Here is a 27,458-nt window from a genome sequence, read left to right as displayed (position 1 = left end):
CTGCAAAGACAGCCCAGTGTATTGAGTGACAGGAGAGGCCGTTTGTGGGTGGTAACAGGGGCAGGACACTAATAACGGGGTGGTGGAAATGCGAACGCAGGCGTGCCAGAGTGTTTCAACGCCGTTTTAGAGGCATGCATAATTAACAGGCAGCGTCATAGTACACGTCACATGCCTTTTTTTTACACTGATTTTCTCGCAATCCTTGCGGTAGGGTAAAGCTACCTCAAGCACTGCGTTCACATCCGATGGTGCTCGGTGTACCAATGTTTTAATACACTTCCTGGAGATGACGTGTTGCTGGTGGGCGGCTCTGCCTGTGCGATTGGGCATACGCATACACAAAGTGGCCGCTCACTAAGACATGGTGGGCGTGCTTATGCCTTGGCGAGCGATCGCTTCCTGTGGTGTCACTTTCACAAATTTGCATACGCATCCAGCGAGCATACGCAGATAGCGAATCGGTCTGAATCAGGCCCATAGTTGCAAATTTCCCCTTTACTAAAGGTCCCGGGAGCCACTCAAGTGGTTTTTGCCCTGAGTCCACTTATACCATTTGTGACTTTTCTTACCCCTGTGCTGAGCCTATTTTGGCACTTTTTGGGCTTGTCACATTCCAACATCAATATAAATCATTTGTTTTTGGATTACCCAAACTAATTATGCCTTGATTGGTTTTTTTTTCCAGAAGACTGAATTATCAGTAAATACCATTATTTATTACATACCTCCTGGCACAGCAAACATAATCTACTCAAAATGACTCCAACTTTTTAAATTATTATTATTGAAATTCAAGAAATCTTATTAAAAGTAATCACCTCGATTTTGTTTATTTTAAGTACTAAAATAAAGCATAGTCTGTTTTTTTTGGGGGGGCATCAATTTGCCATATAAAAACAGCAAAAAGTTGGATTCTACGTATAGGTTGCATAATAAAATCTGCACTTGCAAATGAAAATATATATTTTTTTCTTGAATTAAACTAATAAATTGTTTAGGAATAATAAGGGTAACCCATATAGGGGTGTGCCCTATTGTAAGGTGTGGTTACACCTCCTTACAAAAAAAAGGGGCCAATCTAGGGCACGGGCACGAACAATGTGATCACTCCCCTCCCCCACACAGAAAGAGGAGATCAGCAGCCTCCCTGGTCCCAACACAGCCCAGCACATAGCAGCGTGTGCTGGGCTGGGGAGACACAGGGTTCTGCCCCTGACACGATAATGAAGGGGGCTGGGCAGTGCCCTTAATTAGTACCTGTGCCCCTCATCCCTATGAGCAGCAGGCAGAATGAGGGGCAGGGCAGCAGTTAGAGGAGGGGGTGGGGTGAGACAACATATGCCAAATCCCTTTACTAGTATAAAGTAACTGAAGAAATCAAGACCCAGATTTACTGGGAGTGATAATTATGTTATTACTCGTTACTAATCCAAAATGGTGCTCCAGCCAATCAGCTCCTAACTGTCATTTTTCAAATACATGACAGTTAGGAGCTGATTGATTGGAGCACTATTTAAGATTAGTAACAAGTGATAACAAGAATATCACTAGTTGATAAATCTGTGCCCTAGTTTGAGAGTTGACAGAATATGTTTCTTCATATTGTAGTTTATTATCACAGGAATAAATATTATCTTTCCTATTTATACATTAAGCTTTTACTTTGCTTATGTAGAAAATACACTAAAGTGTATTTCAATTAATAGAAGCAAGATGATCTAATAGATGTCTGATGTTTGATATCCCCATAAATAAGTTTCCTCAATAAATCCTTTTATAGCATCAGACTTGGCCTTTGGGAACCTGTAATATTTTCCAGATATTGGTTTTATCCCCATCTCCTTCCAGCCAAAAGCGCTGGTCATCGCATCATAGGGGTAAATGTACAGTAATAGCCCACGCAACACAGGCACTGGCTAGTTTCTGGGGTGTATTCCCAATGTTTTAAAGGGGTAATCATTTAAAAGGCAAAAACATGCAAACGGTTATTGCTGTACATTTACCCCAAGTGAACAATATTTATTACAAATAACCACTATGTTGGGCTATTAAAGTCAACACCATAACCAATATCAAGGAATAGATAATTGTCTCGCTGGCCAACTTGATATTAAATCTGAAAATGAAATAAAATTCTCACCATAAATTCTAATGAAATGTAATGTGATTTTCTTTTTCCTGCAGGCTGTATCATGGAATATAGTAATATTACATATGCTCTAGAGGGATCCAGTCTCTCTCTTTTCTGCTCTGTGGATAGTTTCCCAGCAGCTACTTTGATCTGGATAAAACCTGAGCATCACATATTTCCAGCTCTTTCTTCAGAGCAAATCAACCTCCCTAATATATCGCTCAGCGAGGAAGGATTATATACCTGCCAAGCTAATAATACTCATGGGCTGTCAAAAGCTCCAATCACCATCAAAGTGACATGTAAGTAAATATTTTTTCTTATACCAAGGTGACATCATGATAGTTTGCCACTTTCTCGCCACCACTGGTTCTATAAATAAATTATTGATTTAAGAGATCATCAGTGATTTGAAGATGAACGTGTTCCTGGATATCACTGATAGGGAAAAATGGATTTGTGCCAAAGATTGGGGAACTTGTAGCAAAGTATTGTGATTGTAGAGACTCATATGCTTACTTTGGCTTTAATAATATATGGCTTGGGACCAAAAGCTTGCTTCTCCGTGAGATTTGGAAAGTTTTTGAGCAAACAGAGTGGTTTCTGTACTGTCGGCTAAATAAATCCTCTCGGACAAATCTTTAACTTACTCAAATTATCATGCAAAGTACTTTCCATGTCTCACATTTATGTTCACACCCTTTATTGAGTATTTTTCTCTCCTGGGAATTGACCCTTTTCCTACCTACCAGTATTTATAAAATGGGATCATCTGCTTTATTTATATTGCACCTTTCTTGCACATTTTTTTATTTTACTTTGTTTTCTTTTTGTATTTATATTTGATATTGTTTTATTTTGCTATGTGACCAATATGCTTACAGTACTTTAGATGTTTAGATGACAATTGTCTATTTTTGCTATCTCACATGTTTTTTACATGTTTGCTAAACTCTATTTCCACGCTATGCCTAAAAGTTCTAAAACTGGATTGTTATCTGCAACTGTTTAATTGTGAAATGTAATAAAAATAGTTTAATAAAATAATAATAATAATAATAATAATAATAATAATATACTTAATTGTTAGTTAACTGACAATTCCTTAAGATTAATTAAATTCTCAATTTAAAGATGAACAGTAGGTGTTAGAGTTAATGTTGGTCTTTAACAAGAGAGGTTAAAAATGCCTCTAAGTAAGATTTCAAACCACTGTAATGCCTATTTCGACACCTGCAGGGATTACCGAGGATCCCGTCTTTTTATTTTTTTGATCAGTAATGGCAGCTGTTTGAATCTTATTTAGTTGCTCCATTTTTCTTTTATTCAGACAATGGGTTGATCTTGGCTTGCTCCATTTTTAGTTCAGTTCTTGTTGAAACCCGCAATTTTAAATAAGAAAATAAATTCTCTGAAAACAGGAATATTGTTCTAGTTTAACATCAAATTTCTTAATATCAATTTGGCTATTAGTAGATAAGCAATAAGCATTATGGACCTCATTCAGAGTCGGTCGTAGCGGCCGCACAGTCGTACGCCACCGATGTTCGCTAAACTGTGCATGCGTGAAGTTCGCAATGCGCGTGCGCAAACTAGCCGCTATGATCAGAAATTTCTCTCTCCTTGAACACAGCCAGGTCGGTAGTTTGAGTGACAGAATGAGGCATTTCTGGGTGGTAACAGGGGAAGGTGCTTGAAAACGGGGGAGTGGAGATCCGAACGCAGGCGTGCCTAATTATGCGAACAGCGTTTAATGGGAGTGCATAATTAACAAAGTAGCGTCATGGCACATGTGACATGGGAGGTTTTTACACTGACATGATCGTAGAGCTTAAGAGAGGGTATTGTCAACCTTAAGCTCTACGACCAGTTCCGATGGTTCTCGATGCTCTCGATTAATGCTTATATGCCCGGAGATGACGTGTAATGCGTACGAGAAGGGGGCGTATTTTTTTGTCTTCCGGCCGCTTCCTCCCCTTGGTCGGCCAGCTACCGATCCGAACTTAGGGATGCAACTTGCGAGGGAATAATTTGCATATCCGGCCCCTTTTCCCGTACGACCGTGCGGCCGCAACGACCGACTCTGAATGAGGTCCTATGTCCTTCACTGGAAATTGCAGGCAGTAATCTAGTTAATGAGTAATGATTACTATATTGATATTAAATCGATTCATTAAAGGCAGATAGGACAATGTGGGGGCGATTGTAATTAATGGGCGTCCAGTGTTGCAATTCAGTTGTTCTGGGCACCCATTAATTATCGTGGTCTTCGTGCCCAATTAAACCAGGGTTTAGCTGTGAAATGCTAAACCCATCTAAAGTCCTAGTTGGGGTGCCCAAACTCCCTTTTGGGCACCATAACCACGGGTTTATTGCACATTTTTGCTCTCACACTCCTGAGAGCAGAAATGCCGCACTGGTGTCTTTCATGCCCGAATGGAGGAACAATTGAATTGCTCCGTTTGGCACCCAAAAACAGATAGCCGCCCCAAAATACATTTCAATTTCCCCCTTTGTGTTCATTCTTTACAAGTTACATAAAAATCAGACACAAGTTCATTTGTAACAGTTTTGATACAAAATGTCACTTATTTTCTGTCATGTCAGTCACATGGTTGTGTCATCATGACCGCCACATTCCTCATATTATATACAGTTCTTCCATTCTTGTGTCTTCTGCTATCACAAAATGTCCTTATGTTGTTATAGATAAACCGAAGCAAGTTGCAGGGGAAAATTCCACTTGCCTGCAGGATGAAAGCCACATTGAGTGCACTTGTAAAATCCAGTCATTTCCACAGGCAAACGTGCAGTGGAAGATTGATGAGAAATTATATACCTCTTCCTACAGTGATAAAGACCTTAATATTTCCACTGCGATAGTAAACGCAGTGATGAATAGCTCGCTGACCCTGAAAGTAAGCCTGCAACTTGTTCAACAAATACACTGCTTGGCTTCCAATAAGTTTGGGAACCTCAGCCTTCTTCTGTTAAGTAACAGTAAGTATCAGTTTCAGTGTTAATGGGTACAAGTACAGAGGAGTCCTATTCCGACCAGAAAAATTGTGATTGTGAAGCACCTTAACTTGTTGGCAAATGTCCATTACATTATTATACAATAGCGCCCCCATTTTGCCATTTGCTGATCGTGCATGTAGAAATACAGGGCCTGATTCAGACCCGCCCGCGAGCGCTGAGTGCTCGCAAGCGGGTCGATGGTGCCCTAGTGCGCATGCGCACGACGGAGGGAGCTCCGTCGTGCGCATGCGCAAGACATGGGGAGCGGCGGGGAAGCCGTCGCTCCAGGCCTCGCACCAAAGGGGGCGTGCTGTCGATTTTGATTGACAGCACGCCCCCTTTGGTGGGCGTGCCGGGGGCGTGGCTGCCAGATGGAGGCGTTCCCATGGGAACGCCTACCGTCTGGGTCCGGCCCCACTGACATCACTAGTGATGTCAGTGGGAGTGATTTTTGCTCTGATAGAGCCAAAATCACTCCTGGGTTTGCGGTCACCGAGACCCTACCGCAGGGTCTCGTCGCAAGCCCGATGGTCATGATGGTCTTGACCATCGCGACCATCATCATGGACGCTCGCATAAGCTGTGGGTGGTAACCCACAGCTATGCAAGCGTCCAAGAGGCCGCTCCAAGTTTAGGTAGGAGGGCCCTGATTCAGAGCGAGAGCTCTGGTCAGAGCGTCCGGCTCTGAATCAGGCCCACTGTGTGATATTTTTTCAAGGAACATTTTAATAAAGGGGCAATAGGTGTACATTTCTTTGGACCACTTTTTGTTTTCCTCATATTTTTTATGGATGTTTATGTTTATGAATACATATCTTTCTCTTTTGAAAAATGGAGAGAGCGAGCGCCTAATAGTGTAGTAATTAAAAGTATGTGTAAAAGTATTTTTGTGTGCAAATAAAATATTTGTGTTTGACAAAAACATATTGCACTATGGAAACTTTTTATTTCTCTGAGGTCATATGCTGGTGTTAAGCAGAACAGAGGATATAGAAGTTTTACCATGGGATATCGACCAAACGGGAATTAAAGACTTCTACATATACGCTTGACTATATTAAGTTATCTGGTACGCATATTTCAAATAAGTGTGCAGAAATAATACTTTTAATTACTACACTATTAGGCGCTCGCTCTCTCTCTCCATTATTCAAAATAGGTTATTTGCCGTTCTATCTACCTGTGTTTTGATGAGCTGAGCCGCCATCCACAGAAGCCAGTGGAAAGTGTGTCTGTGTCATTAAGGGAATAAGTGATCAACTGCACTACAATCAATTTCGACCACTTAACTTTCTATGACTGTTGGCTCCTATACTGTAATCCCCCCTGTTCTGACACATCTTTCTCTACCTGATGGTATAGACTTATTCATGCTGCCTAGCAGCTTACTCTATGCACTTCCACAACCCTTGTCAAAATCACCCCATGGGCTCTGGTGCAGCACTATGGACCTCATTCAGACCCGCTCGCAGCTCACCCCGTTTTGTAGGCATGGCAGGGGGGGGGGGTTCACAAATGGAGGCGTTCCTTAAGGAACGCCTGCCGTTTTGTGGGCGGCCGCACTGACATCAGCAGTGATGCCAGTGGGGAGCTTCTTGCTCAATCAGAGCAGGAAGCTCCCTGGGGCTTGCGGTTGCCGAGACCCAACCTTAGGGTCTTGTCGCAAGCACCAATGGTTGCGATGGTCTTGACCATTGCGACCATCAACCTGGTCAGTCGCTAAAGCTGTGGGTGGTAACCCACAGCTTAGCTAGCGACCAGGTGGCCACACTTCAAAAGAGAAGTGGCCGCCCTCATTCAGAGCGACCGCTCGCATTTTGCGAGCGCCTCTGAATGAGGGCCTATGTCCAAACATTCACACCCAAGACATCAAGGTACTTTACTAAATGCTCCACAGCAACGATCAACTAAGAATAACATTTTGTAAGTGTAGGGCACTGTGTTTATAGTACATACACATACCACTACCCACTTCAGCTACAGGTGTGTCCTCAGTCACCTAACATTTATGCACTATATTGTGTGAGATGCTTGGCATGACTTAGTCGCTCTGCCATGGGTGGCAATTTAAACTTTTTCCTAAATTTTGCATCTTATTAGCCAAATACAAAGTCACCTTACAGTGTACCACACACTCTAGACTAACTGTTATAAAGATGCATAGTAAGCATAACGATACATGGCACGAGGCATGGAGCGGGTTGCTCGTATCTAATTTTACCCAGAATAGCGATGAGAGACAGACAGTAGTGCATGAAATGCCAGCGCCAGTAGTCAGTATACCCATGCATTTTACATTTGTTGCATTACTAATGCCAATGAGATGCATATTTTAAGAAATAGTTCTCTGGTTGGGCACATGGCACGGCTGTCATAAAGACTATGGTGTGTCAAATGGGGCTAGTTGGCATGAGTTCAGCAAAGGTGTATGTAGACTCATCCAAAGGTGCATTATTGGCATTAAAGGATTACACCCCATCACTGCCACCATAGAGGAGCAGCCAAAATAATGTCATTTTTGGCATCTGAGAAGTCTCTGTTGATACTTGGGTAACCTAGAATGACATCATGAAGCCCGATTTTGGGGCACTGTGATTTAAAGTGCATGTTTATGTGAAACCTATTATAAGAGATTTACACCTAAGAGTACCGGTGTATAAATTACCACCTATATCCATTGAATGGCTTCATTATTGCAGATATACAGTACATGGTACCAAGTGCATAAAGGACAAGATATGCACTCTAATTGGATCTATATTCCCATGGCATTTTATGTTGTGATATGTTCCTTTGTCATTTTGAATTTGGAAATATTGTTGCATAAACCATCTTCATTCTTCTTCTTCTGTGGTGTGTAGTACACTGTACTGTGTCTTATGTTTAATTCTGTGCATATTTAACTGTACGTTTTTACCTCCTGTATTTACTGGAGAGATAAATTAACTGCTAATAAATAACATTAGCAAGTGCTAAGAAAGATAAGATGTACTTCGATATGATCCATTATATGATCACCATGGTGTATAATGTTGTGATATGTTTACAATTCAGAAACTTTGTTGCAAAAAGTATTAACCTAATGAAATAGCACACATATATATATATATATATACATATATATATATATATATACATATATATATATATATATATATATATATACAGTATATATATGTATTGTGATATAGTCGGGGTAGGGGGTCCCTCTCCTGGGGTAGATGGTCACCTCCTTACACACAGCAGCCAGGAAACAGTACACCAGTCCAGGGTTTTCGTGCAAGCTGGTTGGTACCAGTTTTATTGTGCAATACAGGTTGAGTCCCCCATATCCAAATATTCCGAAATACGGAATATTCCGAAATACTGAATATTTTTAGCATGACTGAGAAAAAGTGAAACCTTTGCTTTCTGATGGTTCAATGTACACAAACTTTGTTTAAAGCACAAGTTATTAAAAATATAGTACAAAATAACCTTCAGGCTGTGTGTATAAGGTATATATGAAACATAAATTAATTTCATGTATGTACACAAACTTTTTTTGATGCACAAAATTATTAAAAATATAGTATAAAATGACCTTCAGGTTATGTGTATAAGGTGTATATAAAACATAAATGCATTCTGTGTTTAGATTTGGGTCCCATTTCCAAGATATTTCATTATTTTATGCAAATATTCCAAAATACAGAATATTCCGTTATCCAAAATGCCCCTGGTCCCAAGCATTTTGGATATGGGAGACTCAACCTGTATAAACAACAAAATAAACAAAACATAAAAATAAATCCTAGCCCGTCCGGGCACTAACTAGACAGGTTATTCCCTCTCTACTAGTGGCAGGGCCTACTGCCTTACCACAAACACAGTACTTCTAAATAACACAGTGTCTCTGAACAAACCTCAGTGTCTGTTCTTCCCCAGGGTATGTGAGACACTCAACCAAAACCTAACACAACTTATCTGAGCCACTTCCAGGTGCAACTACTAATCAGCCTGCTCTCAGACCTAAAGGCCCAACACCTGGAATGGCCTGTGGATGGAGCCCTCCCTTCTCTTCTCACATCCGCACCCCTAGGACCCATTATCCGGCTTTTACCAAAAGCCGACACGTCTGGACTGTTTGGCATAACAGACTTTTCCTGGGGTTTTTAAAACACATATGATAGGAATCTGGGACACACATATATGCCATCCCAGACTTCTCCAGTGCTTCTACCACAATATATATATATATATATATATATATATATATATATATATCATACAAGTGAGCAGTAGAACTTGATCCACTACTAAATTTGAAGTGATGATTTCTGTATAATCTCTCTCCCTCATTGTGTAACCTGAAGGTTGTAATTGAGCAGAAAGAGCTCTTCAATTGAAAGATGAGGGAAATTGAATGTTGCAATTCCTCATTTGTGCTTTGAAGGTCCTCAGATGTTATGTATACATTTATTATAGATCAATAACTTTGATTAAAGCAACATATTACTCTATTATATTACATGATTTTTTTAGTTCATTTCAGATTGTGACTAAGGGGCCTATTTATCAAATAATATTTGTAGCATAACCCTTCAGGGTAGGCCCGCAAATATTAAGTATCACCTGTATGCTCCTTCATTTCTGACAGCAGCAGCATAGTTTCTAATAGGGCTGCAAAGCTGTCAGAATCACTAAGTTTAACCCTGCCAGCCAACACCATCCGAGGGTGGCATTAGCTGTTGTAGCTTTGGCCCCCGCACATCCGTGGCCAGCGGACCATGCATGAGCAATAGCACTCCAGGGGGCCCGATATAGCAGTGATGGGACCCCTACTTCAATCACTTCACTACTAACATATCGTAGAGATGCGCTCCTTCCGGAGCCCCTGTCCCTGTGTTTTTTGATACATTTGGGTGTAATTATTTCTAAAACCTGATCATTAATAAATAAGTCCCTAAATCACAAGGCTATTTTTGATTGGATTTATTTTTATGTTGCATATTTTGTAAAGGTTAAGTTTTAATATAACACATTGAACCATTCACATCAATAAGAGTGCGCCCCAACAAAGCGGTACAGTGTATTTACTAAAGTGAGAGTTTTTAGAAGTGGAGATGTTGCCCATAGCAACCAATCAGATTCTACTAAACCTTTATCTTGCACCTTCTAGAAGATAATAGCTAGAATCTGATTGGTTGCTATGGGCAACATCTCCAATTTTAAAAACTCTCACTTTAGTAAATATACCCCAAAAAGTCTTCTTTTCTCTCCACTAGTAGTTTGTTTCTGACTCCGGGGAGCTCCACCAACCACATGATCTCTGATATACTTGTTCTTGTTATTGATATATGAGTCAGTTATATACAGATGTGTCCCATTACACTGTGACTTCAAATCACACCAAATAGCGGAAACCTCCTTCCATCAGTATAATGGTGAAGACCTGGAACTCTGTATCTTTTCTTTGGGGACAGCTTTATTTCTAAGCTCTAATGTGCCTTTGCCCATTTCTCCGATGGAGACGTTAATGAGGAAGAAGAAAATGTTTCAGACTAGCCCTTGTAGCAACATGTTTGGAGGGTATGCAGTTGGGATGCCGATGGTCGCAATGCTGACAGCCGGCTTCCCGACTGTCAAATCCCAGCAAGTGTCTAATGACAGGCATCGAAATCCCCATGCCTGTCATTAGACCTACGTTGGGAACCCGACACCCGGCTTACCGATCGAAGATAAGCCAGGTGCCGGGCACGGACAGCCGCGGGGGGGGGGGTTAGGTTAGGGCCTCCTGGGGGGACTTAGGGTTAGGCACCCCCTTGGAGGTTAGGGGTAGGCTAGGGGAAGGGGGGGTTAGGGTTAGGCACCCCCGGGGGAGGTTAGGGTTAGGCACCCCCGCCGGGAGTCTTAGGGTTAGACTGCGGGGAAGGGGGGTTAGGTTTAGGCACTTGGGGGGAGGTTAGGGATAGGCACCCCTAAGGGAGGGTTAGGGTTAGGGGGGGTTAGGTTAGCAAATAGAAAATATACTTACATGTTGGGATCTTCACTGCCGGGCTTCTGCTGTCGGGATTTGAATGCGGCCGGTGGTAAATCATACTGATCCCGTTTGGAGTTACACTCTCAGTTGCTCTAGAGCACTTGGAAAAAAAACTCAGATAAATTCTCTTCTCTGAGTATTCACATACAATAGTCCAAACAAGTTGCTTCATTGTGGCATGTGGATTGTGGCAGGGTCATCAGATCTCTTGAATGAGATTTAGCTTTTGAAAAGACAGGTTATCCCCACTTAGATTGTTGAAAGGAGGTTTTTTATGAATCCAAGATGAGAGCGCTATGCTGACACTATGATGAGAAATAAAGGGGTGGTCCTTGCCAAACACTTCCTCCGTTCTCCTCCCCCGCAGTCTCTCCGCTGCCTGTGTCTGAGCATCACACATTCTCACAACAATATAAAATAAACTTTGTGTGTGCCACTCTGCTCAGACCATCCCCTGTCACCAGACATGTACTGCTCAGCCATCTGAGATCAGAGCCCTCTTACAGGGAAAAAAAATGCAGAGTATGAAACATTTTTTTGGGGTGACCTCCTACTTATGTCAGATTTACATTTTGGTCTCCCAAATTATATTTCTCCCTTTTTTGTATAAGCTAGAGATGTGCGCTGACCCTTGTGTTTTCGTTTCGCAAGAGGATTTAAAAAAATATATATATCAAGTTTTTTTTTGCAATGTAAAACGCAGGCTTATAATTTAAAATCTGAATTAGAGATGTGCAGTCTCGGATCGGTTTGGATTTTCAAATTTTTCCCGCCAAATGGACAAACATCACCTTTCATGGACTTTTGTCTATGGAAGATGATGTTTGTCCATGGAAGATGACATTTTGCCTCTTTCTGAGACCTGAAATTTGGTGGGGAAAATCCAAATTTGGTGGGAATATCAGAACTGATCCAAGCCTGCACATCTCTAATCTGAATTCTGAACCGCTGGAAGATTAGAAGGACTTGGATTTATCCGGACCGTCTCAGGAGATTAAAATGGCAACTCAGATCTGTCCGGATTCACAAAATTCAGTTGGCTTTGGAATTCTGGAGAACCGCACATCTCTAGAACCGCACATCTCTAGTTTAAGTATTGTAACCATAGTCTAATAATGTCAAATTAGAAATCTTCTGAAGTCAGGTATTGAAGAATCTTAGTACAGAAATAAATTACATGGCATGCTTTTTTTTCCATATTTTGCAGCTCAGTCAACCTTGAATATCCAGGCAATTGCTGCAGCTTGTGGCGTCATTTTCATTGCTGTGCTGGTCATAGCAGGCTTCTTAATAATAAAGTACATTAGAAAGTAAGTTTCTCTTATTTTTTTATCCTGTATTTCATTATTTGATATTTATCCAAAACGGCTGAGGAGGAAGTACTCCATCTTTTTTAATTCAATTACATGTTATGCTTTAATACTATTGATGATATATTTCTGCTAGAAACCTGTTAAATTCAGAGAGACAACGGGCATTATATTATTCATAGCATTATAGTGGTCCAATAGGGCGTATTTGTCAATTAATATGTCTACGATTTCCCCCAAATAAACACCCATTTTTAGGGGGGAGTACCCACAAATACTAAGGGCCTCATTTATCAACGAGTTTATCACTCAAAACTAGTGATAAATATCACTTTTTATGATAAATGGTGCTCAGCCAATCAGCTCCCAACTGTCAACTGTTAGAAAAATGACAGTTGGGAGCTGATTGGCTGGAGCACTATTTATTATAAAAAGTGATATATCACTAGTTTTGAGTTTTAACCTCGTTGATAAATGAGGCTGTAAGTATCCCCTGAATGTATGTACAGGGATCCTCAGCATATATCAGAGATATCTGCTGCGTTCTTCCATTTTCAACCACAAAAGCAGCTCACATAGGTTTCTATGAGGGATTATTTATTGCAAAATTTACCAAGCTCTGGAATGCAAAGTATTCTAGAGCTTAGCTCCGGTAGTTAACACCATGGATTTTCTTCACAAAGAACTGATCACTTCACTTCCAACACATCAGAGGGATAAGCTTGTTTCACAGCCCCTGTGCCTGCATGTGTTTGTTTGTACCTTTAGGCAAACAATAATTTCTTACTGTCACGAATAGCAGAGATAAAAAATTATAATTATTGAGTCTAGAACCCGATGATTAATTAATATGGTCAAAAGCTATGGAAGCACGTAATGGTACCTCCACATAAAATAACATATGTGTATAATAATTAATATTTTTTGCTACTTTTTTATTTGTTTATGTTTTATGTCTAGATTATGCATGCAGTGTTTTAACTTTTTATTTTTTTTATTTATTGTGGTGTGCCAGAATCCTGTTTACTGTTTTGCTAAAGCTATAGACAAAAAGAAAAAATTGCCAAAAATTAAACTGCACATGTAGAAAATAATGATAATAATATTTATGAAATTATGTTATGTGGAAAATACCAAAGCATGCTGTATTTTAAAATGATGTAATGTAACACATAATAGCTTGATTATAATGTAGTATATTTTGTCTTTTTTTTTTTTTTAGTAAAACACTTTTTTTTTTAAAAATATATATTTATATGCCTGTTAGAACACAAAATTTCCATTTCATAAAAACACAACATTTTGAATGAACCACAATGATATCTACCGTAATTTTAAATGCAATATATTTTGGAAGAGATTGGTTATTTGATATATTTCTTAACTGTTTAGATGTAATAGGTTCAGTTAAATGCCACTTCCAACAGCTGGCTATTAATATTATTATAGAACTTGCAGAAAAGATCATTTTAAGCATTGGTGCCAACATGAGGTGCCTAGACTTGATTACAAAAACATAGAAATAAATCAGGAGTAGATCAGTGGTTGGTATCAAAAACTGGATTATTATTTTTTTTTAGATGTGTTGTGATTTGAAATAATTTTTTTTAGCTCCAGACTTTATTATTTCTTTGCTAGTGTAGATGGCTTTATTGTAATTGATCCTGGTTTTGTCTTTACTCCTGGGCAATTCTGGTGTTGCATAAAGAGCTCTCACTTTCTTTTGTTTGGTGTATTGCATGGTCATAACCATCATATGCATTCCTTTTATTTAATTTAACTATTTTTCCCCTTTGTATGTGGTTTATTTTATTTTTTCTGTTGAAAAACTAAATAATGAAAGAGTCACATGACATGGGGTTCTATCTGGTTTCTGGAAGAAACTAGTGCTAAAATTCTGAAATCTGAGTTTCCAAGCTGCCTTAAGCAGGCCAGGCCAGTGACCTTGAACTTTTTTGGTAGAGAGACTCCTTCAACTCCTGTGGTTAAATTTACTAAAAGTCAATTTTGGTTCCATTTAAAATCCACCAAAATAGAACCAACATTCCCACAAAATTGACCACAGTTTTTCTATTCAAAGTAGGTAATTTACTAACAGTCGAATTTGAGTTCCATTCTGATATCAATGGTGCATTGGTTTCTATTTGAAGTTCTATTTGTGTTTAAACTTGAAATCTAATTTCTGGGGATTTTGAGAGGATTTTGAGCGGGTTTTGCCCTTAGGCTATTCCTGATTGTCAAAATCACCACCAATTCACCTCAAAATCACCACAAAATAAAATAGAACTGAAAATCGACCCTTAGCAAATTTACCCCTTGGAATAATAACACAATTTCTTTGCCCTTAATTTCTGTGACCCAGGTGTCGTAATCTTGTAAATATTTTTATGTCTGCAATGGACACAAAATCTTTTAATTCTGTATTGAATTTGTTTATCATGTAAGTGACTTTTTATTTTCAGGAAAACATTAGAACCGAAACCTGAAGACAAGAAGGATTTCAACACTAGTGACTGTAATGTCATTTACAGCAATACGGAATTGTACTGTAATGTAAGTGGCTCGGCTAATTAATACTATATGACTGAAGGGGAGATTTTTTTTTTTCAGATAAAAGAACATTTCTTAAAAATCACAAGATCACCAAAGTGATCAATTGAAGATATAAATACTCTTATATATGTGATTGCCTTGAATAGGGGTTAATATTAAAAAATACTGTAAGGGCCTCAAACACATAATATTGAATATGGGACGCTTGTGAAAAAATTTACAAATAAGGAAAATGTGCAACATTTTATACTTATATCCAGTGTGGGATTAGTACAAGGAAATAAAAGGAAAAGGAGATCCAAACTCACTTGTTCTTCCAAATCCCTCCCTATCACATTCCATTTCTTTATCTCAGTCCTTAACTTGTGAATCGATGATTTTTCAGTTTACAGACCATGATTAGTAATGGCAAAAAAGGGTTTAAATTTGTCTTATTGCTTGTTTTTCTACATTGCAACCGATCCTCTAAATTATAAGCAATCCATTTTTGGTGTGATGAATCTATCTTACTCTAGGGAAAATATCCAATTAGCCACGGGGTTTACCCCGTGGCTAATTGTCTCGCTGGTCGGGATTCAATTAGCGGGGATTCCTCGCGCTGCAGTCACCGAGACCCCACGCGCGAATCCCCGCTGTCGGACTTTACCTCGCACCTCATGGAGGATCGAGATAATATCCGTAGAAAACCGACTTATTCTGCTTCGCGTGAGAGGTAAAAACACACTGATTCCGCAGTTCCCATGGAATCAGTGTGTTAACGCGCGCATGCCCTGAATTAATGTCGCTGGGAAAAAGCTATGTAATTGAATATCTTAATCCCGCGCCGCGGGGCTTTTGGCTGACAGTTACTCGTGGTTGAACTCCCGTGGCTAATTGGATATGCTCCCTAGATGTTTTCTTTGTTTAATTTGTGCTTTATTTGTCACGGTAAATATTTTTAAAAAAATAAGTAAATAGACTAAAATCATGTCAAGAGGTGGAGAATGCGAATTTATTGGGGCATTCTCTGCTGATTTCCCCCTTCATACAGACTTCCATTTTACATCAGCTCAAAAGTCCCAGAAATTGTCTCATCTTTTATAGTCCCGATTCAGTTAGTTGAAAGCAAGTTGCCTTTCTGTTGATTTCTGGTAGTAGTCTAAGGAGGTACAGTATGAGCACAAATCAGACTACCATAATTGTGCTTATGATTGCAGTGTGGGCTGCTGGTGACAGCTCATGTCTAGTTGAAGCTGGCCCTCTGTCTGCAATTCTGCAGAGAACATTTCTCCAACCCCAACCACAGTCTAACCCTAACCACAGCCTAACCCTAATCCTAAATACTGGCTAACCCTAATTCTAATCACAGCCTAAACCTAATCCTAATCAGAGCCTAGTACTAATCCTAAAACTAATACTAAAACCCAGCCTAATCCTAATCACTGGCTAACCCTAGCCATAACCACAGCCTAAACCCAAATTCTAATCACATCCTAACCCTAATCCTAATTACAGCCTAGCCCTAATCCTAAACCTAAAACTAACCCTAACCACAGTCTAACTGTAATTCTATCCGAAGCCTAACCCCAGCCTAAGCCTATTCCTTATTATAGCCTAACCCTAATCTTTATTACAGCCTAACCCTAATCCTTACTACACCCTAATCCTTATTACAGTTTAACCATAATGTTATCACAGCCTAACCCTAATGCTAACCACATCTTAACCCTAATCCTACCCACAGTTTAACCATAATACTAATCACAGCCTAACCCTAATGCTATTCACAGCCTAACCCTAATGCTAATCACAGCCTAACCCTAATCTTCATTGCAGCCTAATCCTAATACTAAACCTAAAACTAACCCTAATGCTAATCACAGCCTAGCCCTAATGCTAATCACAGCCTAGCCCTAATGCTAATCACAGCCTAGCCCTAATGCTAATCACAGCCTAGCCCTAATGCTAATTACAGCCTAGCCCTAATTCTAATCACAGCCAGCCTAACCCTAATCCTAATCACAGCCTAACCCTAATCTTCATTGCATCCTAACCCTAATCCTAAACCTAAAACTAACCCTAATGCTAATCACAGCCTAGCCCTAATGTTAATCACAGCCTAGCCCTAATGCTAATCACAGCCTAGCCCTAATGCTAATCACAGCCTAGCCCCAATTCTAATCACATCCTAACCATAATGCTAATCACAGCCTAACCCTAATGCTATTCACAGCCTAACCCTAGTGCTATTCACAGCCTAAACCTAATGGTAATCACAGCCTAACCATAATCCTAATCACAGCCTAACCCTAATCTTCATTGCATCCTAACCCTAAACCTAAAACTAACCCTAATGCTAATCACAGCCTACCCCTAATGCTAATCAAAGCCTAGCCCTTTTGCTAATCAAAGCCAAGTCCTAATGCTAATCACAGCCTAGCCCTAATGCTAATCACAGCCTAGCCCTAATGCTAATCAAAGCCTAGTCCTAATGCTAATCACAGCCTATCCCTAATGCTAATCACTGCCTAGCCCTTATTCTAATCACAGCCTAGCCCTAATCCTAATCACAGTCTAACCCTAATCTTCATTGCAGCCTAACCCTAATCCAAAACCTAAAACTAACCCTAATGCTACTCACAGCCTAGCCCTAATTCTAATCACAGTCTAACCCTAATCTTCATTGCAGCCTAACCCTAATCCTAAACCTAAAACTAACCCTAATGCTAATCACAGCCTAGCCCTAATTCTAATCACAGCCTAGCCCTAATCCTAATCACAGTCTAAACCTAATGCTAATCACAGCCTAACCCTAATCCTAATCACAGCCTAACCCTAATCTTCATTGCATCTTAACCCTAATCCTAAAACTAACCCTAATGCTAATCACAGCCTAGCCCTAATGCTAATCAAAGCCTAGCCCTAATGCTAATCAAAGCCTAGCCCTAATGCTAATCAAATCCTAGCCCTAATGCTAATCACAGCCTAGACCTAATGCTAATCACAGCCTAACCCTAATCCTGATCACAGCCTAACCCTAATCTTCATTGCATCCTAACCCTAATCCTAAAACTAACCCTAATGCTAATCACAGCCTAGCCCTAATGCTAATCAAAGTCAAGCCCTAATGCTAATCACAGCCTAGCCCTAATGCTAATCACAGCCTAACCCTAATGCTAATCACAGCCTAGCCCTAATGCTAATCAAAGCCTAGCCCTAATGCTAATCAAAGCCTAGCCCTAATGCTAATCACAGCCTAGCCCTAATTCTAATCACATTGTAATTTATATCATTGTATGTTTTAATTATTTAGATGCAAATATTTTCTGCATTATGAAGAAAGTAATTTTTTGTCTGTATCATAAAACAATAGAAACGTTTTTCATACAAATAAAAATCAAACAAACATGAAAATGCTTCCACTTTTTCCTTAATGATAAATTTTTGTTTCCTTCTTAGGGAGCCCAAGCGCCTCAGCAGCTTCCAGCCCAAGAGGATGGGTCTGTGTACATGAACTGTGAGGATATTCACTATGCCAGCATTAACTTCCCAAAGACGAAAGCTAAACCTGTTGAAGGAGAGACTGAGATTGAGTATGCAGAGATCAAACGCAAATAACCGTCCCTATTTCAAGAGTAGCATTTCCTTTCAAGTCAACTGGAAATAATGAACCCTTGAAAGAACAATTATCCATCAATGGGCTTAGGGATCAGCTAACACGTGTAGAAAATAAACAACTCTCTTTGGCATGCTGTCATACAGTATACATTTATTTTCTGCTCAAAAATGTTATATATATAATGTGTGTATATATATATATATATATACACAAACCTATATATATATATTTTGTATGTGTGTATATATATATATATATATATATATTCATACATTCATGTACAGTTGAATTTACTGTGAACTAATTTGTGTCTATAAACATTTACATTGAAATTGTTGTTTTGATTTATAATAAATTATTAACCAGTTGTATTATTTGAAAGTATATTTGGGGATTATATCTACAGATGTGTACTCTTGCATCTTTGTCAATCGTGTGCACATATCGCGTGTACCCACCCACGGGTACACCAACTTTCACGCAAGCGTAGCCAGGTGCAGAACTTTTTCTTAATGGTTTTTAATGTATATGCAGTATGTATGTATATATACAGTATATATATATATATATACAATACATTGATAGATAAACAATGGTGCGGCACTGAGCATGAAAAGAAACAACTCCAACTCCTTAGTTGTTACATCAACATTTCAGTATATTAGCACTTTCGTCAGGATATACAAATATAAAACACATCTTACCTTATAAAGGTTCCCCCACATGTGCAAGACCGCATGAACAGGACGGGTACTGTGTCCCACTTCCGGTTTATGCGGTCTTGAACACGTGTAGGCACTGCTAGTATGATATAAAGTGGTATATATATTTCTATAGTAGGCTCCTTGGCATGGAGCAGAGGAGGCTGGTGGCTAGAAGACTGGCTCCAGATTGCAGAGAAGGAACCAGGCGCCCAGCAAATAGAGATTGCAGCTGCGGCTGGTAATGCCAGAGGGCTGCCTAGAAGGCTTCCTGCCTAGAGGGCTTCCTGCCTAAAAGATTTCCTTCCCTCTGTGCGGCTTCAATGGATGCACGGCCCTTGGTAACAGTCCTGCATGGGTTGTACAAGCTGCTGTGTGCTCTTCATTTATGTGTGTGAAACTGAGAACAAATAAAGAGAATATAATACCATAGTATATAGATATCCACTCAGATACATTAGTATAATAAACAGCAGCAGTAAAGGTTACTTAGAATAAAAATTATAGGTGCCAATGTATTAAATTAATATATAAAATCTATAAAACACATAGAACCAGTGGCTGTGTGCACACTATTATTTTATTTTTACTCCTTTGATGTCATTGCACTTTCTATCTATTGTTGTTTATTAATAAATATTTTGCTTATTTCTGAGAATGCCCATATAGAAATATGTTTGAAATGTATTAAAAACAGATTATGGGGTCTATTTACTAAGCAGTGTTAGGAGACAGAGTGAAAAGTGATAAGGTGCCAGCCAATCAGCTCCTAACTGTCATTATTCAAACACAGCCTGTGAGATGGCAGATAGGAGCTATTGGCTGGTACGTTATCACTTTTCACTCCTAACACTGCTTAGTAAATAGACCCCTATGTTTTAAATAAAATTATTTTAGTAGTCCCAGAGTGCAGTACACAGGAGGAACTAAATTGTTCATTTTATATATCTATCTTTTAAAAGGTGCACACACACGAGATGATTTTAGGCACGATTTGCATGAAAACGACCTGTCCCGCGGGTCGTTTGTTGTATCTTCAGATCTTACCTACTGCAAGTAAAGGCCCCCATACATCAGAGATGGATTGCAGCAATCGTGCAATTTGCAATCGATTGTGTATAAAAATCTGCAATGTATGGGCTTCACAGATCGCAGATTGCAACCAAAAAGTGATTGGAATTGTTTAATCAGATTGTCCAACATGTTGGATTTCACAGATCGATTGGGGCTGTAGATTGCTAGTGTATGGACATGATCAGCAGATTTGCAGACCGTTACTAGTAAAATGATGGGCCTTTCAAGATTGCCAGATCTGTGTTTGCTGCAATCGATCTGCAAATCACTGAAAAAGATCTGTAGTGTATGGGCGCAGATTCCTCGATTGTGAAATCCTAAGATCGGGCAATAAATCTTCAAATTGTTCAATTGTGGTTTTCAGATTGCTGATGTATGGGGGCCTTAAGATCTGGCAATCTCCTTAACGATGCACTGCAAATCATTAGGGACACACGATATGTCGTTAGTCACATTGCACAGTTTAGCAAGATATTGTCTGTCCAGGAGTGCCAGGGAGTTCAAGGCAAATCGTTGACGACATTGCATCTTTTGCGAGTCTTCCAGTGTGTGGGCACCTTAAGAGATCAGTGTTTTGGGACTGTTCCAAAGATTTTCACATTTTTTTCCATACTAAATGGTTAAGACCATTTACTTACTACATGAAGTTGAAATGTGATGCATATCAGATAAATAAAGGATCCATCAAAAGCATATAAATAAATATTTAAATAATTGTATTTATTGGCCAATGGCAGAAATATATTGTCCTGGATAAATACATTTCAAAATTATAAAAATATGTTTTCACTACTACAGACAAAATCGATAAATAAAGAAACAACAGTATCACGGGTTAAAAAATGGACATAAACATAGATATACTGTAACTAAAAACCAAGCGTAAAATAAATGATTGAAGGGTCTATTTACTAAGCAGTGCTAGGAGACAGAGTGAAAAGTGATAAGGTGCCAGCCAACCAGCTCCCAACTGTCATCTCACAGGTTGTGTTTGAAAAATAACAGTTGGGAGCTGATTGGCTGGCACCTTATCACTTTCTTATCACTTTTCACTCTGGGCCTGATTCAGAGCCGGACGCTATTTGCGCTCGCTCGTTTAGAAAAAGGGGCCGGCTATTTAAATTGAGCGCTCGGTCTTTGCGGTCTGTTGACGCCTCTATGTCTGAGCGAGCGAACGAAATATGCGCACGCTATTTTGTAAAGAAGCCCCCTGGCCGCTCGCATCCTACGTCATCTCCGCTATTTATTAGATTAATCGAGTACATCGAAAGGCGAATGAACTGCTCGCTATTCATGTGGTTGCATTTTCCTACCGCAATCATGCGAGCAGTTCTGGCTAAAAGACCCCCAACTGACGTGGTCGATGACGCTGCTTTGTTAATTATGCACACCCTTAAAACGCCCGTTTTGACCTTTTGGCACGCCTGCGTTCGGATCTCCACTCCCCGTTTTCAAGCACCTTCCCCTGTTACCACCCACAAACGCCTCATCCTGTCACTCAAATTAGCAGGCACTCGCTATTTTGCGAGCACACGATTTTCGGCCGCACTGACTGGTTTGCGCATGCATAATAAAACCCATACGCATGCGCAGATGTGCGAACATCGCTCGGAGCGAACGAGCGGCCGCTTACGAGCGGTTCTGAATCAGGCCCTCTGTCTCCTAACACTGCTTAGTGTTAATGTCAGTGTTAGTGTAAATAGACCCCTATATTCTCAGTTAATGAATGCAATGTGATTCATAGCACCTGGCTGCTTCTTCAGGCAGCAAAAAATGAATGTTGTCTGTGGCTTTCATCGACTCTAGCTAATCCGACACGGGTTAGAGCATTTTAAAGTGGACATTGATGGTAGCTTACATAACACCATCAAAACTTTATAATAGTAAATATTGTGATCTGGCCCCCTAAACCACAAGCACAACCAGTCACTTATTAAATTCACCTCTTTGACTTTCCTTTATTTTCCTAGATGGACTTTCAATGCATTGCAGTAGTGGAATATTTTTAAAACATTTAGAGGTAAATTTTATAACCAACAGTTTATCAAAGCCATCAACGATCAGCAGCTTTGACTGATGGAATTAAAACGGCAACTCTAATAAATAATAAATCAGGCTTGTTTAGCATTTATCATAGTTACCATTTTAATTCCAACAGCCAATGTTGCAGTTCATTTGTAGCTTTGATAAACTGCAGCTTAGTAAATCTGCCCCTAGGAGCCTGCTGCTGAGTTGGAAACTATTTGGGAGTAAATCTGCCTGCACAGAAAATGTGTATATTCACCTGTATGCAGAGTTGTACATGCAGTAGTGGCAGTGGGACTTGTAGTGTGCCCAGCACGGTGGAGTATAGTGGCACCACTGTTGCAGTATATGGCACCAGTATCCAGGCAGGCTCTCCGGGTAGCCAAGCCCTGAGCCGGAAGGATGTAAAGCGCGCTATAGGGGGCGTGGTCTAATTACCATAGTCCATGCCCCCTTAATTACATTATTTGTAGGCATGCCCGCATGGCATGCTTCCCATGTAACGTCAGGCTGGGGGCGAGCCCAACACTTTGTCACTAGCTGGGCATCCCCCAGCCCTCTCCAGGCATATGCATGCAGCATCCATTCAGCTCCTCCGGGGTCTGGCACCGCCGCACAGTTGTGGCGGTGGGGGTTCCCGAACTCCCGACCAGACCACCCACGGGACACTTCAGCCCACGGGTGGAACAGCAAGACATTGCTGTTCCACTGAAATCGGGATGTTGGAAGGGGTGTGCCCTTTATAGGGTGGCGACCCCCCTGTTTGACCGCACTGGTCGAACACCCCAAGACCCGGCCCTGCCAGTATCCCTGTGGCACGGTCTCACAATGAGAGACACTCAGGGTCTGGAGGAAGAAGAATGCGCAGTAGGGCAAGCATGTGCACATGGCCATAAGTTCAGAGATCACAGAGGCGCAATAGCATACATCTGTTACTATGAGGACCCTGTTACATTGAAGGACGCAGCAAACAGAGCATTCCTCCACAAGTGCACATTCCTCCAATCCAGGTATGCCATTAATAATATCCCTAGGGGAGATGCAAATAAAATGTGTATGACTCTAATCATCCTTCATAATTGCTAAAAGAGGTTTAGTACCAGCTCTACACCTGGCTGTGTGTTGTGGAATCTGGGTTGCGGGGTGTAGGGATACCCTAGTGTGCAAGTGTTCAATATGACATAAGTGCCCTTAAGAAGAAGAGGAAAATAAATATAAATATTGTGCTTGTCACTCCTGAGGGTTGGAGTTGGTCGGAATTGGCGTGGGAGGCTGAAGTGGAGGATGATGGTGAGGACAGGAATATCATTGTTAGGAATGACAACTGGAGATAATGATACTGCAAAGATGAGCAGAATTTGGTTGGGGACCGATGATGCTGGATTGTTGAGTAAGGCCTGAGTGACCGGTAATGCTGAGGAGCTGGATCTGTTTGAGACCAATAGTGATTAACTGGAGTTCTGGATCAGTTGGAGTGTTTTCAAGTTCTGAATTGGTATGAGACTGATGATGATGAGTTGAGATCCTGGAGTGGTTTGAGTCCGATGATGATGAATTGGATATTTGAATCGGTTTGGGACTGATGATGAATGTATCGGATGGGACCAATGTTTGAAGATAACAGATGGAGTCGATGATTGGCGATATTGGATGAGTCAGATGATTGAAGGTATCAGATGAGACCGATGATTGGAGGTATTGAATGAGGCTAATGATTGAAGGTATCGGAAAGGACCGATGATTGGAGGTATTGAATGAGACTGATGTTTTAAAGTATTGAATAGGACCAATTATTGGAGGAATCGGCTGGAATCGATGGAGGAGATTAAAAACATGTCTCAGTAGCAAAACCTGACCTGAGTGTAAGATGGCATTTGAGACTTGCTTACCAGACTTTGGAACTATATATCACAGACTAGGACTTTTCAGATACAGAGTATGGAGCCAGAGCAGTATTTAGGGCTCTGAGCGCCTGTGCCGGCCCCGCCTCTTTTGCGCGTGACATCATGACCACACATAAAGGGGGTGGTCTTCAAGGCGCTCTCGGCAGCTGTAATTATGGCAAGGTGCCTGTCTGTAGCGTCCACGGGATGCTACAGGCAGCACTGCAGCAGCGATGCTGGCTGCAGGGCGCCATTACATGCACCCTGATGTCAGAAAGTGTGCTGACTGTGCTTCCCACAGAGCCCTGTGCTCTGTACGGCCGCACCGGGCCCCACACCCCTAGTTACGACCCTGCATGGAGCTCAGCACAGAGCTGTAACAGCAAGAAGCAACGTTGTACTGGCAGCAGAGGCCAGCCAGGAAATGGAAGTTATAGGGGAGGATTCCCAGGGATTGGATGCTGCGATCAGCTGGTCAGAGTCCACCGTTCCTCTGTCAGGTGATAGAGGGCCTGGTTCAGAGCTGAACGCTCTGACCAGAGCACTCGCTCTGAATCAGTGCCCTCCTACCTGAAAATGGAGCGGCCTCCTGGCCGCTCGCATAGCTGTGGGTGACCACCCACAGCATATGCGAGTGGCCAAAAAGATGGTCGCGATGGTCAAGACCATCGCGACCATCAGGCTTGCGACGAGACCCTGCGGTAGGGTCTCGCTGCCGCAAGCCCAGGAGTGATTTTGACTCTATCAGAACCAAAATCACTCCCACTGACATCATTACTGATGTCAGTGGGGCCGGCTTCAGACGGTAGGCGTTCCCATGGGAACGCCTCCGTCTGGCAGCCACGCCCCCGGCACGCCCACCAAAGGGGGCGTGCTGTCACTCACCATCGACAGCACGCCCCCTTTGGTGCGAGACCCCGAGCGACGTATTCCTCGTCGCTCGCCGGGTCTCGCGCATGTGCATGATGGAGCTCCCTCCGTCGTGCGCATGCACATTCGCACAACATCGGCCCACTTGCGAGCGTCCTTTGCTTGCGAGCGGGTCTGAATGACCCCCAGAGTCCAACATGTCTGTGCCCATACTGTTGTTTAGAAGGGAACTCTGGTGAGCAGCATGTGCCATCATGCTGGGAAGACACGCTGTGAGCAAGAGGCTGCGGAGAGCCATTTCCATGCTCAGTGACAGGACACTGAGCGGACGGGGCAGGAGCGGCACAGATAGGCCTTAGCACCATCTGGGAGGGATGTGCAGCGTGAGAGGACCTCTGTGCTAGCCTGGAGTGACACCGTAGAGGTAAGAAAGTGGTTTTTAAGGGCTGGAGCATGATGTTGCCTGGGTAATAAGTTGGCTCTTTTAGAGAAACTCTTTCTATATGGTACTTTGGGGGTCATTCAGACCTGCTCGCGAGCAGCAGTACGCTCGCAAGCGGGTCGATGTTCCCCACTGCGCATGCGCACGACGGAGGGAGCTTTCCATCGCTCCGGGTCTCGCACCAAAGGGGGCGTGCTGTCGATGTTGATTGACAGCACGCCCCTTTGGTGGGCGTGCCGGGGGCGTGCCTGCCAGACGGTGGCGTTCCCATGGGAACGCCTACCGTCTGAAGCCGGCCCCACTGACATCACTAGTGATGTCAGTGGGAGTTATTTTGGCTCTGATAGAGCCAAAATCACTCCAGGGCTTGTGGCAGGGAGACCCTACCGCAGGGTCTCTGTCGCAAGCCCGATGGTCGCGATGGTCAAGACCATCGCGACCATCTTTTTGGCCGCTCGCATATGCTGTGGGTGGTCACCCACAGCTATACGAGCGGCCAGGAGGCCGCTCCATTTTCATCGTGGAGGGCCCTTTTTCAGAGCGAGCGCTCTGGTCAGAGCGTTCAGCTCTGAATCAGGCCCTTTGTACATAATGTTACCCTATACACTTGTAGTGTGACAGCTCTGAGGGCAATGTGGTTGTCTGGGACATCAGTCAGTACCTTCAGGGGCCCCTTTCCATATGGTTTGGTGCTTTACCTAACAACTCCATTTCATTAGCCAGGATAAGTGTGGTTGCTGTGTATCTGTGGAGTAAACAGGTAGACCTTGAACTAGCCGTGGCTTGGTATGAATTGAAGCAGATTAAGGGTTTCTTAGTGCAAATAAATGCACATTAAGGCTAAAGTATAAAATAAATATTTACCGACAAATGGGGGTGCACATTAAGCTCATTTTTAGAAACCCTGATTTTATGTTATAATATTTGCATTCAGTCTTCTTATACTGATTTTCATAAGTAAGCTTAACAAAATACTCTAAATATAATATTTGCATAAATGAGTTTGGACGGTCAGTAAATGGCTGGAAGGATTTAATAAATAATACTGTACTTCCTTCTTTTAATCCGACTTCTGCTTTTAATGTATTTTAAGTGTAGGATTCAGCAAACTGTGCAGATATAATAAACAAAGTCACAGGGAGATAACTGGACAAGAGTCAGAAAAAGAGGAGAGAAGGGATTACTGTACAATGGAATAAAGAGCTACGTGCAAAAAGAACACAGAGAAGACTCCAATCAAGGCAAAAGGAAACATACTGCATTTAATATTTCCAGGTAATCATCAAATACCATTCAGAAGCCATTCATTTTTATATATTTTGGTTCCTATGGCTCAGTAACGTTACTGCATCATAGCAAAAAAAAAAAAGAATTAAGGGATTATTTTTTAACTAGCACTCTCCCTATATTACATATAAGAACAGGGGACATACTTTCTAATGCAATATTTATTTTTTCTATACTATATTGAATGTATTCATTTTATAATAATAAACTAATAATTAACTGACCATCACATATTGACAATCTTGTGTGTTGTAAGATAAAATCTACTTTAATTGCAATGGATATTAGAAGTCACCAAGAAGGCCTAGAGGTATACTTACTAAACTGCAGGTTTTTAGAAGTGGAGATGTTGCCCATAGCAACCAATCAGATTTGAGCTATTATCTTCTAGAAGGTGCTAGATAAATGACATATCTAGATAAAGACTGTGACGTTGAAACGCATTGGTGGGAGAATAGGAACCGTCACTCTTTGCTGGACTTTGAGCTGGACTGTGACTACTGGATTGCTCATATCTGTTTGTAACCAAGGACTTCCAGTG

General features: G+C 41.2%; 1 protein-coding gene across 1 annotated transcript in view; it reads left to right on the top strand.

The window, feature by feature from the left end:
• Positions 1-18,998, top strand: part of LOC148525427 (sialic acid-binding Ig-like lectin 16) — a 48,998-nt gene extending 30,000 nt beyond the window's left edge. The window contains exons 7-11 of the mRNA XM_088470949.1: positions 2,188-2,436; positions 4,844-5,134; positions 12,382-12,484; positions 14,947-15,037; positions 18,476-18,998. Coding sequence (XP_088327075.1) covers positions 2,188-2,436; positions 4,844-5,134; positions 12,382-12,484; positions 14,947-15,037; positions 18,476-18,634 — 893 coding nt within the window. The 3' untranslated portion in view covers positions 18,635-18,998. The remainder of the gene's footprint in view (positions 1-2,187; positions 2,437-4,843; positions 5,135-12,381; positions 12,485-14,946; positions 15,038-18,475) is intronic.
• Positions 18,999-27,458: the final 8,460 nt, after the last annotated feature.

The sequence above is a fragment of the Taudactylus pleione genome, unplaced genomic scaffold (genome assembly GCF_031769625.1).
Source record: "Taudactylus pleione unplaced genomic scaffold, aTauple2 ptg000108l, whole genome shotgun sequence".
Lineage (NCBI taxonomy): Eukaryota > Metazoa > Chordata > Amphibia > Anura > Myobatrachidae > Taudactylus > Taudactylus pleione.
The sequence above is the reverse complement of the archived record's forward strand: the minus strand, read 5'-3'. Positions and strand labels throughout refer to the sequence as shown.